The 14,288-nt window shown below is 44.2% G+C and overlaps 1 protein-coding gene across 25 annotated transcripts in view; it reads left to right on the top strand.

The window, feature by feature from the left end:
• Positions 1 to 956: 956 nt before the first annotated feature.
• SNAP91 (synaptosome associated protein 91) overlaps positions 957 to 14,288 on the top strand; it is a 131,030-nt gene continuing 117,698 nt past the window's right edge. For all 25 annotated transcript variants that reach the window (XM_065402044.1, XM_065402043.1, XM_065402039.1 and 22 more), the window contains exon 1: positions 957 to 1,086. In XM_065402044.1, the coding sequence (XP_065258116.1) occupies positions 957 to 1,086 (130 nt within the window). The remainder of the gene's footprint in view (positions 1,087 to 14,288) is intronic.

Genomic DNA, 14,288 nt, shown 5'->3' with positions numbered 1-14,288 from the left:
AGCCTTGTCCTGACCCGACCCATCCCATCCTTGCGGGCAGCCGGCGGCGGAGGAGGGGGCTCGGCGCCGCGGCGGGAGGAGCGGGTGCCCTCCCCGGGAGCGGCAGCGCTGCGGGGAGGAGGAGAGAAGGACGAGGTGACAGGTCTGCTGCTGCCGCCCCAGCGCTACTGCCCGCGGCCGGGTCAGCGCGCTGCAGCCGCAGCATCCCTGTTGGGCGCGGGGGGTGCCCTGAGCTGCAGTGGGCCTGGGGGTGGCGGGTGGGTAAGGCCGGTGCAGGGGCCCGGTGGGGCGCATTGGAGAGAAGGGGGATGGGTGTCTTGGCTGGGCTCGGGGGGAGCGGGGCTGGTGTCTATTTCAGATGGGCGGCCTACCCTTGCCTCCCGGAGCGGTAAAGGAGGAGCGGGCTGGGGAGAGGTGCAGGGAGGGCATAACATGGCGCAATGATGTGATAATCTCCCACCAGAGAGACGCGGGGAAGGAGGCGATGGACGCTCCCGTTTGCTGCAGTAGCAGCGGCTCCGCCTGGGTATTTAATTCATTCCCTGGCGCCTCCTGGGGCTGGCAGGAGCCAGGGGGGGGGGGCAGGTTTCCCGGAAGGGAGGGCAGTTCAGTGGGGCTGGCGGCGGAGAGGAAGGTGGGTTCCGCTCGGCAGCAGTTGTTCGCCGCGATGGTGTCGAGCTAGGGGCGCAGGTTAGAGGCGAGGTGGGGAGGGGACGGATGCGCTGTGTGTGTCTCGCTTTTCTTCTGCAGTGGCTAAAATACCCCGTCTTGCCCTGGGCAGCTTCTCGTGACTGCTCTTGTAACGCTTACACAAAGGGGTGGGGGAGGAAGGATTGTCCCCCCTGGAAAGGGCCTGGCTGGGTCTCCCTCGCTCAGTCATTAAACCCGGAACATCCCCTTCCTCCCCTGTGTTTCCCCGCTTGCAGAAGAGGCAGCAGCACTAACATTAGTCGAAGATGTCGGGTCAGACGCTGACAGATCGCATCGCAGCTGCTCAGTACAGCGTTACAGGATCAGCTGTAGCCAGAGCCGTCTGCAAAGCAACCACACATGAAGTGATGGGGCCCAAGAAAAAACACCTGGACTGTAAGCATCTCTTTATATAAGCATTACATGCTCGGGGCTAAGAAGGCAGCCTACGTGGTCCTTAAACTCTCTGACAACAGTACTTGCTATTATCAACCCTTTAAGTCATAAGGCTTATGAGAAATCCTGAAGGGGGATGGGTTGTATTATTGCATATCTTCTGTGCTCCCATAATATTGTTCCCTCAGCCATTTTCTCTCCTTTTGACCTCTAGCGTCAGTTCCAGAAAAGCAATTTAGTGTGTATATTAAAGACTAGAGCCTGTGAAAGGTGGGTCCGGTACCCCACACTACCTATCACTTCAGTCATGATTAGGTTAGATTTTGACATGGATACTGAATCTGGGGCTAGAGTATTGATGTATGTGGTCATAACACAAAGGTGGACTCAAAGGTGATCATGTTAAGTCAAGATGCTCCTTGAATAAGGGAGTCTAAGGCTCTTGTGTTGAGGGACCCAACTGCCTGAGGAAAGCAACTGCCTCATCTGCATATCTGATGGTGGCTCCCACAGTGTTTTGGGGGAAAAGACTGGTGGTGGCTTTGCTATTGCACATATTAGAGACTTACAATCTGTCCTGGACATATAGAAATTATTTAGTATGAAACCAAGACTAGTGAATGAGGTCACTGCATCACTGAAAAACAATAACATCTCTGTAATATTCTGCTTGTTTTGGCAATCTCACGTCCGTTCTCTCTGATCCAGTGTGGTTTCACTTCTGACTTTGAGAGAGAGGTGGGCAGAATTTAATCATGTGGTGTTGAGCCAGGTTTTGCTTAGAAGCGGTAGATAGATTTGGACAGAAAAGTGTGTTTGTATCCCAATGTCTTGATGCGTGTTTTTTAGTTTTGGGAACTGTGACTAAACAGTAAAACATCTTGCTAATCTGTATCGGGAAATATTGGCTCATAACTGTCTCTGTATATTAATGCTAACATTAGTCCAGTTTTGTTTAAACACTTTGTAATAGAATTATATTACTTTCTTGCTATTAGGAAGGAAGAATAACTTCTGATTGTATTTCACCTTCTAGTGCTTATTTCCGATATTCTTTGCACCTATAATCACTGTGAAAACCTTATACTTGGAATTGGTACATGCAGCAGATAGTCATGTTCCAGGTCTACTTGAACACCTAAGGATAGAAGACTCACAATTTGTTCTAGGTGTTACAGTGCTGCTTCAGTTGTGTTGCCTTTTATCCGAGTACTTATTTGTTTAAAAAAATCATAACTGACAATGGTTGTTGCATAGTGGGTTTAGACAAGCATTCGTACATGTTGCAGCTAGGTATGTAAATACAAGTAAACTATCTTGGTTAGTGACATAAAGCATCACACTTTCTCACAACCAAGAGAGCCAGCTGTGAGCCATATCTAGGCCATTTGACTGTATGTGGTTCACATAACCTACTCTGATTCAACAGAATCTGAGATTTAATTTGTCTTAAGTTTCTTGCCTTCATGATTAGAAGGTTAACATCACATACGTGAAGCAGGTGTAAACTGATGCAGTGCTATCTTGAGTCTACACAACTCCCAGAAGCTTTGTTTTAAGCCTGAACTCTTTGCTTTCCCCCGGACCCTATTAATATCAGTAGATTACGAACTGTAAATCCTACTGATGTTTAAATATCAGTATTAACTATTTAACTACTGATTTCTTTAGCAGATGGGATGGGGACAAGACTGAATCCCACAGCTGGAATGGTGGGGGGAGGGGGAGATTGGGCATTCCTGCCTGGAGGGGAAATACAATGGGAAGAGATTCAGGAAAATAATAGAGAAATAGGAGAGGAAGTGGAAGAACAGAAAAAGCATTGGTCCTAAAGGTGAACATGTTCTCAGTGAATGAGAAAGTGACAAAGAACTTATTAATTAAGTAAACTTCTAGTTGCTGCATAAAGGCATTATTCTACCTCTAATCTTTTATCAATGGGAGTACGGCATGTCGGTGAGTTTTGGTCAGATCCTTACTAGTATGTAGTTCTGAATTCATACCCTAATACACAGACCATAATTGATGAATTCCATTTTCCCCCTCAACAGAATTGACACCCCATATCTACGGTGAGTTCTAGGGTTTGTATTTAACTTAAATTTAAATTTTGCTCTGTGCCAAAATTGAATTTAACATGGGTTTTAAACAACTCTGTTCAGTTGTGAACAGGAATAGAATTGGATCACTCTTTCATATTGTTGGCTCTGAAGAGCTAACAGGAGTAAAAAGTAGAAAATAGATATAGATATAATTTATTGTTCCTAAAGCAGATATGACTAAATAGTACAAGGCGCAGATAAATCAATATTAAGGTGCCTTGTGTAGTTATTCTAATGATACAATTGTACCTAAAGATAATGTTTGTATATTTAGAGTGAGGAATAACAAAGTCAAAATTTCAGATTAAGCATGAAGGGAAACGGGTGAGTGGTGGGTTTTTTGTTTTGTTTTAATGTTAGAGTGTGTTAGAAGGTGCATGGAATAGATGACATTCAAAGAATCAAGTAACCAATTGAATATTCATGTGGAAAAGGTATTTCAAATGGTGGTAGGTGGAGCAATACTTCCTGTTTGTAGAGAGATTAAAAGGCTGGAGGAGAGACATGAGGTGAGTGGACTAAGTAGAGGAAAATTCTATAAACTAGGAAAGACTTCTTCTACATGTTGAAGTAAAAAGAAGGGTGGAAAGTGGACTGGGAGAGGGGTCATGGAGGGAATGGTAATGTGATATGGGATATTTTATTCCTAGGTCACTGGTTTGAACATGGCCCAGCCTACTATCAGTAGTAACAATTTTCAGTGCAGTTGTTCTGTGTTCTGTAGGTAATTTATTTTGTGGTGGTGTTTTCAGTTCTTAGTTGTCATGAATCATGTCACAAAGCCCACCACCCTTTTTGGTGCCCTTATTAGGTGTTAGGATGGAGACTGAATTAGTTTAGAGGCTGATCTGCTATCTTCTTCCTACAGTGCCACTTCCAGGTAAGGACAGATAGAGGCATATACTTGGTATCCATGAACATAGTAGCTACAGAAAAAGCTCAGACTGGCAGGATTATATATAGCAGACTGCCTATGTTTTAGGTGTTCTGTGAATAGAGGGCTCTCACATCCAGTACTGTCGGTCTACCTAGTACCTCGCCAGGGTGCTATGTTATGTAATCATTTTAAAGTGGTGGCGGAAGCAAGTGGGGGAAAATTAAAGGAGTTTAGGTTTTTTTTTTTTTTTTATTTGTCCATGGTAATGCAAAGCTGCGGTGCTAAGGCCTTGTCTATGTTGTGTATGGATTTTTAGACTCTTGTAGTTAGAGCAGTGCAAACCTTTAGGGTAGATATGCTTCCATGATGCGAGTCACGGCTTACAGTTCTACAGCACGCTAACATCAGAGTTTCTAAATTGAAGAGCCCATTGTCAAATATTTGTTCCCCATTTACATACTTAGACTTTAATCAAGTCACCCCTAAATCTTCTCTTTAAGCTAAATAGATTTAACTCCTTGAGTCTGTCATTGTACATGGTTTTAATCCTTTAATCATTCTCCTGGCTCTTGTCTATACCATCTCCATTTTATCAACATTTTTCTTGAATTATGGACCCCTGAACTGGACTCAGTATTCCAACAGTGGTTGAACCAGTGCCAAATAGAGGTAAAGTAACTTCTCTGCTTCTACTCAAGATTCCCCTGTTTATTCATGCCAGGATCACATTAGCCCTTGGGGCCACAGCATTACATTGGGAGCTCATGGCCATTACATTGGGAGCTGATTATCCACCACAACACCCAAATCTTTTTCAGAGTCACTGTTTCCCAGGATAGAGTCCCCCCCCATTATATGACGCTTAGACACTTGGAATTTAAGGGGGCCACAGATGAGTTACACTATTTAATATAATTATATAGGTCTCAACAAACATTGGACAATTGTAGAAACAACTTTTGGGCATTGTTACATAAATTCCTCAGAATACCTCTGTGGGCTTCTGTTTTTGTTGGGAAGGAGAAAGGGAGTTCTAGAATGGCAAAATAGGCTGATGCACGCAATTGTATTTGGTAATGCCCAGAAACCCCAAATAGGATTGTGGCTCCATTATGCCAAATGCTGTACAAACATGATCCATGCTTCAGAGTTCATGCTAATTTTAAGACCAGATACATTTTCTACTGGAGGATGACAAAGGTAGTAATGATAGAGGCACATGGTTATATGGTGATGCGCAACTCGATGGTTCTGAGTAATCTAATTCTTAGCAAAATGGCAAATTCAAATAGACCTCAGGGTAGAAAGGGTCTGGAGGAGAGATTTCAAGGAGTAGATTACCAGTGGCTTGATGAACTTGTTCATGAAGAACATTCCATGCTTGAGGGGTGACATAGAGGCAAGTGAGAGGTCTCTGTGGAAGAAGAGGACAAATAAGTGCTTGAGCCTGGTATTGCAGCTGAAGAGGTGACAGGGAGCAATGCACTAAATTTTATGAGCAGGTATATAGGGAAAGCCTTAAACATAAGAACAAGAAACTTTATTGTGATGCAATAAAAAAGGGCAGCCAGGTGAAGGATTCACAGTGGATTATTTGTTCAGACTGATTGGCCAGCATGATGATCAGCTGCATTTTGAGTAGACTCAAGCGGTGAAGTGGATATTGGGGGAAACTGGAGAGGAGGAGGCTGCAGTAGTCAAGATGGGAGTCTGGATGAAAATCCTGGCTGTATGGTCTAGAAGATCAGATCGATCAAGTCTTGACATTTTAAGCTGTCTGAAAGTATGTGGCAAACGAGAGGGGAGAATCAAATGATACCAGTTACAGCCTTGAATGTCACGGAGAACGGTAGCAATGTCAACTGGGATAGTGACTTTGGAGGGAAGATGAGGATTTCAGTTTTAGCCATGTTGACTTTAAGTTAGTGAGATTTTCAGATCTCCAACAGAGAATGGGTTAGATGGAGGAGACAGGCAAGGAGCTGAAAATCATTTGTGTAAAGATGGTATTTTAAAGCCATGTGAGTAGATGAAATTATAAAGGGAAAAGAACAGTGAAGCCTGGAGTCCTGTAGAGGTGAAAAGGGGAGTCCAACAATCTGCTGAAAGAATGACCAAAGGATGGAGTCGCTCTTTTTGACTTGTTGCCCTCCCTTCGCTCAATTGACATAAGCAGTTGAGTGGAAGTACTCTGTACCTAGAGCAAATGAAATCTTGCCTCTCTTGGAGAGCAAGTTCTAAATGTATGTGATACAGGTCACCCTTTCCAGTTTCTGGAAATAAACTGGTTAGTTTGAAAGCACCTTGGCGAAGTTTGCCTCGCTCAGTGGTTCTCAACCTATTTACCATTGTAGACCGCATATGTGGCCCACAATATGTTATGTCCAATACTACCTCTATGGCCCTGAGGATGTAATGTGGGCCACAGCTCTGTGCTGATTGGGCCACAAGTTAAGCACCACTAGCTAAAGTTGTGAGGACTGAGTTAAGTCTGGAAAGTTAGTGGAATGTCAAGGCTAACGACTAAATCTGCTGTCTTGTGTGGAAGTGGCTCTTCTGTAACTGTGTAAGACTACAATAAAATTTGCCTGTGTGTAATATATAATCTGTTTCTTAGATTTAATACTTACACTGATATTTTTTAAATGTCTTGTGATGGGGCGGATCGGCCCCGCACTGGTACCAAGGGGGTTAACCCTTTCCTCCTAGCAGAGGAAGCCCTGCCCCTGAGGCTCTGCTGGGCATGCTCCAACTGGAAGTCAGGTATAAAAGCCTGCAGAGCTGCTCAGTCAGGGCTGGCTGCTGAGGAGGAAGGATGCTCGGCAGAGGCTCCAGCCCTTATCTATGAGGGCTGAAGTGCCAGTAACCTGGACCAGAGGCCTGCAGCTATCGGAACCCCAGGGAGTGTCTGGTGCTGGGGAACCTGGAGACTCTGATTCCATATGGACTACTGCTGCTGGAGAACTGGTAGGAAGTGACCCAGGGAAGGTAGGGGAGTGGTACCTCCCACCATGATGAGGTCAGCATGATTCAGGAGGATTTCCCGCTGACCCAGTGGCAGACTGCTCCACCACTGGCAGTGCCCTGGGTCAGGGCCTGGTGGAGTTGGGTGGGCCCGGGCCGCCGCCTCTTGCGACGGCCCCCAGTTACCTGACCCCTGTTTTGCCTCCAAAGGGGGTAGCGTAGACTCCGGCCGCTAGGTCGCACATCTCACTAAGGGATGGGGAATCAGGTGAACTCTGGACATTGGGCCGCACTGCCCTAGGGGCATGTTGCGTGGACTCTGGCCATTAGGCTGCATTACCCCATTTGGGGAGAGGCAGTATATAGACCCTGGCCATTGGGCCACACTGTGCTGACTACCGGGGGAGGAGTAAAAACAGACATAGGCGTAGAGAGGTGGGGTTACCTCTCGTGCCCCCTCCCCCAACTTAAGGGGTCAATGAGGTACAAAATCTTCCACATGTCTATATTTTAAGTATGGCTTATAAATAAAGGTTGTAAAAGGCAATAAGTAGTTCAGTTTAATCTGTCTCGGTTACAAGTAAGGGAAGAGTTTTGGAGTCAAACATAGTTCGCACTTGCATAGCATTTTTGTTCACTTACCACTGCTCTATGGATGGCCTACTATTGTTTAGTAGCGGGGTGGCCCCAGGGCTGAAATATTCATGCACCTACTAGCCAAAACGTGATATGAAATAGATCACCATGCTGATAAGTACTGCCTTTCTAGGGCTTGTCTAAACATGGGGTTATTCAGGAATAGCTATTGTTCTTTTAATCCACATTGTCTTGCAAGTGTAGATGAGCCCATAGACTTTGGTGCAGGGGAAGGTACTGTGACTGCCTATCTGCTTATGGGCTCTAGCTTTAGAAGTCTCTAATGTATATCTGAAACAAGAAGACACCCAGTCTCCTTCTGTAAGATTGCTTCTATGGCTGCTGGAAAAACTGAAGTTCCTCTCCATGAGTTGCCATCTTATAAGGCAAAGGGGTTGTTTTTCCGTCATGGTTTTAAATTCACATGTCTAGTCTTCTAAATTCTGCCCCTTCACCAAAACCAAAAATATCCTTTCGCAGCCTCTTCAAGTGTCTCTGCTAGTACTCACTGCTTCCTCTGGTAGGAGTAGTAGGAGACCTGTTAGGGCTATCTTCCTGCAGACTAAGGAAGACAACACTTCATTGACTTGCCCTCTGGTTCATGTTTGGAAGATTATTTTCACAGCCACAAGGACTAGAATTTCTATAAAATGAGATTGATATCTGCAGAAATCAGTGGCTTTAACCCCTGTACCTATTACCAAGGAAACTTTTTTTTATGCCCTTTGTTGGTGAATGGGTTTTTCATACTCTTCTACATGATAAGATGTGGAAGTAGTATATTCAGGTCATCTTGGCATACAAATGAGCTGAACTGGGAAGGAAGAAGGGTATCCGAGATGGAGGTCAACTGCCACATAGTGTTATGTTTTTCTTCTTTGTCATAGCTGCGATGAGTTCTAATTCTCCCAGTCTCTCCCTACCGCATGTCCTTTTGTCTGTATACAGACCAATATCACTATTGCATGTGAGTAGCCTGGTAACATGGTTCCATTGGTAACCCATCAGAATGTTTTGTAGAGAGTAGTGCTCCATAGTCTTTTTATATACAGGGTTGGGGTTTTTTCTTTTGGTTGTTCCTGCGTGAGCAGTCTCAAAATGAGATGAGAAGCCTTCTGTCCTCCCTGCTGGAGTTTTAGTCAGTCTTGTATATACAAGTCTTGGATTTGCCGGGGGACCTGCAAGCTACTGCGTGAGAGAAGACGATGTTCCTCATAGGTGGTGAAAGCTGGGGCAAAACTTTGAGCCTTTTGATAGTGGAGACTAACTCCTCCATCCAGGAGGATGGCAGGATGCCAAATTATTTAAAACAAAGCTTTGGTTATGCATTAGTCAGAAAGCCATAACTTGATATGGAACTTAACTGCTGAGTCTCAAGAATCCTTATTTAAAAGATGATTGAAGGTAATGACAGACCAACTTAATGATCTAGTGACTTACTGCACCCATCTCAATTTTTGTTTTGTTTTGAGACCGCTATAAACTCTGCTGAGCACTTTTCCTCCTTCCTGCTGGTTTGAGGTTTCCTTGGGGGAAGGGATCTCAGGGTCTTCCCCTCTCTGCCCCACAGCCAGCCCTGCTTCCCCCCAGGGGTCCCTGGAGAGGGAGTTGCCAGCCCAGAGTAGGCAGGAGCACACGAACTGGGCACTCCTGACCTATTGATGGCACAGGCTCTCCTGGCTCAGCAGGGAGCTGCAGCAGCTATTGTGGGGAGGCTCACTTCAGCACTTCCAGTCCTTGGATGCTGCTGCCAGCAGTAGGGACCAGCCTCTCCACAGCAACTCTGCATCCTGGACTGTGTACAGCTTCCCCATTCTACCTAAATGAGTCCTTGGACCTGCCTCTCCTTCCTGTTGGCTTGAGGCTTCCCACAACAGTAAGAGGAACTGCTGCGGGCTCCAGCAGGAGGTAGATTGGGACCTGGAGGCTGGCTGTGCTCCCTCCAGAGCACCTGCCTCCCTCACCCTGCTTCTTACCCCCTCTTCCCTTTTGTCCTTGGTGCAGAGAAAAGCTTCTGTGGGCTCTGGCAGGTCGTGGGGCAGGGTGCCAACACACTCCTAGCCATATGAGAGACATGGTAGATAACAGATTGCTGTATAGCCACCTGTGCATGCAGCTTAAAGGGAAGGGTGCAGTGCTAGCTTGTTTGCTTACCTCAAGGACACAGGTGGACAAAGGTCAAGTGTAAAATAACATTGCTTTTTCCTTTCCTGTTTAAGTATATCCTTAATATATTGACATGTGTAAATAATTAATAATGTTCTAAATATTTGGTTTGAATATGGTCCATTAACAAGTCAATTAACTAGTTCCACAGAAAGTAAACAAAACTCCGTCAAACAAAGGCTTTATACTGTTCTGAGGCCAGCAATCATGGGCTCTTTGGGAACAATAGGGAAGCAAATAAGTTGAGGTTACTCCACTGAGAATGCCCTGCCAGCAGCATCCAAGTATTGAAATTTGGAGACTGTTCAAATATCTCTCTGCAGCATAGATACAGTGGATTGCAAGGTGTTGTGGATACCTCCTAGATTCTACATGTGTGGCTGCTCAGTGACTCTGCATTCCTTTCTTTGAAAGATATCTTGGGAGCTGCGTATTCACTAGAGACTCCTCATGGGGTCAAACAGGGTTCCGTTGCTTCTCCTGCTCAACCTGTATATTAGGGCACTAGGGAGAGTGAGGCATTAAGATCATAGTAACCTCAGCATGCTGATGAAACTTGGCTTGTTTTCCTTTTCCAGCAGGTCCAGGTGATATAGTTGTCTTGTTTTTCCTAGTTCTTGGCCCAGAACTAGTTTGCTTTGTCTGTTGAGGGAAAAACAGGAGTGATGCTGGCTGGCAGGAGGAAGTAACTAATGGAATTGATGGACATTGGGACTACTCCTTATATTAGTGGACTAAATCGACCTCATGCCAGACTAGATTGCCATCATAGTTCTTTTAGATTCCAGGTAGCAGCAGTTGTTAGCTATCTTTTTCTATTTTAAAAAGAGATTGTTCTGATTTCTTGGTGCAAAACTTGCTCACCAACCTCCAGGAAGCATACCTCACTTTGGCCTATACTTAAAGGCTATGAGGGAGCTTTGACGAGTGGAAGGAACCTGCTTAGTGGAATAGGTCAGCATTAGCTGGTTACATCTCCCATCTACGAAGCATTTCCTTCTGATTTTGGGTGCATTAGAAGGTGAAGGCAACTGTCTGAGGGACATACAATATCCAAGCATGCTGCTTTTGTGCCCTTACAATGCTTCTGATTTCTGTGCTGGGTGAGTGGCATTGGGCATATCTCTATTCCTGATGAAGTTTTCTGGCTTCTTGGATGAGGCTCAGAGATGGGTGGAAAAACTTCCTTTGAAAGGGAAGATATCTTCAGTGTAAATACATAATATCCTTAAATAAAGGACTCCATATCCATTGGAAGATCTGAGACTCGCTCCTCCTGGATGCAGAGAAAATAACAATATAGCATTCATTTTCATGTTAAACCCTTCACTTGATGGCTTTTACCTCCTCCTCCTTTCAAGGTACCTCCACCTCTTTGACAGAAAGTGGAGGGGTAGAGAAGCACTTTTTGGGCCACTGAAACATCCACTGCCCAGCCTCAGATCTGTGGTATTGCCAGAGAGTCTTGCAACAGCATACACTTGTTTGACTTCTCTCCTTTTGGGGAACATTTCATACCTTAATTTTTTTGTAACAGGAGGTTGAATTAGCATTTTATTCACTTAACATGAATGGAACTGCTTTGCATATACAATCTCTTAATTCCCTCTTCCCCCTGTTTCTTTTCAGGGATTCCTCGCGTAAGGCACCGAGGAGAGCTGAGGTAGATTCCTGGTTAAGGGTGGGGGTAACAGAAGAGAAGTTTCTGGTTTATGATACTGTCTCATAAATGTAGAGGGAGCATCAGTCCCACTGTGGAGTTTTGGAAACTAAAGTGGCATGAGGAACTGAAAATTCAAATCCCACATGTTCGCTGTCATTCCTATTCTTACCACTTAATTCTGGTTTGGAACTCTGATTTTTTTTTTTAATGCCTATTTTCAAATTTCATTTGCAGAAACTTATCAAAAGTACCTACTTTCTTATGTAGGCAACAGTCAGTACCAGAAAATTCCTTCCCCAGGACTTTTCTATAGCACGAAAAGTATCTGTACTCAAGTGCTTGGCAGTGGCTGGTGGCTACCTCAGTGTCAAGGCATGTAGGTGTACATTTATCTAGACTGGATGGTTCAAGCTCCCATACTGAGAGAGATGGAGGAATCTGAATTGTTCTGTTTTAGTTCCCATGATAGAAGGAAACCTAGTCATCGCTTTAGGAGGCACCATCAACCTTCAAGAGTAGCCCCGTATGTTAGTCTGCTGGGTTGCTCTGGGGTTTGATTGCCACACTGAATTGGGAATGTGGGTGAGATCAATTGGGGAATGTGAAATGGCTGGTGATATGTCTGGGGATTGGTCCTGCTTTGAGCAGGGGGTTGGACTAAATGACCTCCTGAGGTCCCTTCCAACCCTGATATTCTATGATTCTATGATAGTGGCATTAGTATGCTGATGATATCCCACTCTAAATTTTTTTCATCAGACCCAGACAATGTGGTTGCTTAACTTTTCCTAATGTCTAGCCAATACTGGACTTGGATAAGGGCTTGATGGCTGAAGCTAAACCAGGCGAAGACATGGAAGATGCTGGCAATTGTTAGATAGCAAACCAGACTTGCCAGAGGCAGTATCAGTCCCTATATTGAGGGGCTACACCTCCTTGTTTTGAAAGTCTGCAAACTCATGGTCCTAATGGATCCTAAACAACAAATTAGCTTGATCACTATTTTACTGCCTGAAGTCTGATACCAGGCCACAGCAGACAGACCACTGTGGCAACTATTTCTTTTGTGTAATTCATAGTAAACAGGTACATGTACTGTAAGAAGACAGCATGCATAGCAGTTCATTTAAGAGAGTAGAATTGCACTGGGATATCTTGTTGGCTCTCTTCCTGCCATAGCAAGAATTAGGATCCTCTGGCGTATAGATTGAATTGTGAGGTTTGTTTGCTGTTTTAGGAGACAATGGGTACAGAGCTGTCTTCCTATATTTAAAGTTAGTGTGACTACAGCAGTGGCATGAAACTTAAAGGAACTTGGTCAACTGAACTGCTTTCTAAACAGACCATCTGGGTTGCCACTACATTAACAGGGTGTCTAATAGTGAAGCTATAATGCACTGTCATCAAGAGGTCAGCTCAAAGTACCTTTTGGTTAGGTCAGAAAACCTGGAAGCCTTACCCAAAAGGGACTAGTCTGTAGCATAAAGTCTGTGACTTGCTATACTTGACTAATACCTGTTGTTAGCTTTTGTACTTAAAACTGTCAGACTGACTGAACTCCTTAATGCTACATTTCACATGAGCCTTTCTGCCCCTAACAGAAGTGTTGATCCATTTGGAAGGAATACTATCCTTTCTCTCTCTTAGTTATCAGAATATTTAAGCTTTCCAGAGAATAGGTGTAAACTCTTCCAGATTGTGCATGTAATACAGGTAATTTGTTTGGGCGAGGGGGTGGCTTTTATCAAAGCGTGAGTATGGTATCAGCGACTGTTGCTTACGCCAAAATACTACCTGTACACTGGCTCAAACTTTACCAAAGATATTCACAAACACTAGAAATCAATATTTTAGAACTGTCTGCAGTAGGTGTTAGAGTAGAATTTGAGACTAAGTTGTAGGTCAGAAGTCACACCAATAGCTCAGAAACAAAAAGGCCTGATGCTGAACTACAGAAAGTTAACTGTTGCTGTTAAACTCTTGTGTCCTGTGAATGGACTTGGAGATAGTCAGAAAAATTACTTTGCAGCTAAAGAACTTCAGACAGTTGTCTGAGAAGGGAGCTGAAACCAAATTGCATAGGTAATCCAAATTCTTGCTCTAGACCTTCAGAATTTTACCTGAAATCTCAGACCTCAGTTTACTAGTACTTCTCTGAAGGTGTTTTGGCCCAAATACTTACCTTGCTGGTGTCCATGATTTTTTTTTTTTTTTTTATAATCTAAATGGTGATGCCAGTCTTACTTGAAGTGTGACAAAATCAAATTTTTAGTTTTAAAAAGAATGAGTTATGGGCTGAAATAATTGAACTTCTCATAGTTCCTTAGGTTTTGAGACTAGAGACCAAATTAGCCCTGACCTACCTTTTTAATTAATTAATTTTTTAAATACACTGACAAGTCCAAATGTCTAACTTTGGCCCACATTTGATTATGGGAAAGACTGTGTGTGTGCATGCCTCCCTGTCCGGTTTCAATCCACAAAGTGCAAGTCGGCTACAGCCAGTAGCTATAGAACCTGGTTCTTCTAGTTCAAGCAGTAGTGATTTATGTTTTCAGCTTTGGAGGTCTCTGGTTCAGGCCCTGTTATATCAGCCAAGATGGTGCTTGTCATGTGTTTTGAGTAAAACTCCAAACACTCTCACTTCCTGTTTTCACCTGCAGCAGTATTGGCTGTTGTGTATTGAGGCAGCAAAGTGACTCTTCATAGTGACAGATGAAACCATAGCAATGCAGTAATAAGCAGATGATCAATGACAGAGGAGATGGGAGGCGGGTGCAGGACTATGCTGAAG

The sequence above is a fragment of the Emys orbicularis genome, chromosome 3 (assembly GCF_028017835.1).
Source record: "Emys orbicularis isolate rEmyOrb1 chromosome 3, rEmyOrb1.hap1, whole genome shotgun sequence".
Classification (NCBI taxonomy): Eukaryota; Metazoa; Chordata; order Testudines; family Emydidae; genus Emys; species Emys orbicularis.
Note: the sequence above shows the minus strand (reverse complement) of the source record. Positions and strands in the feature narration are given on the sequence as shown.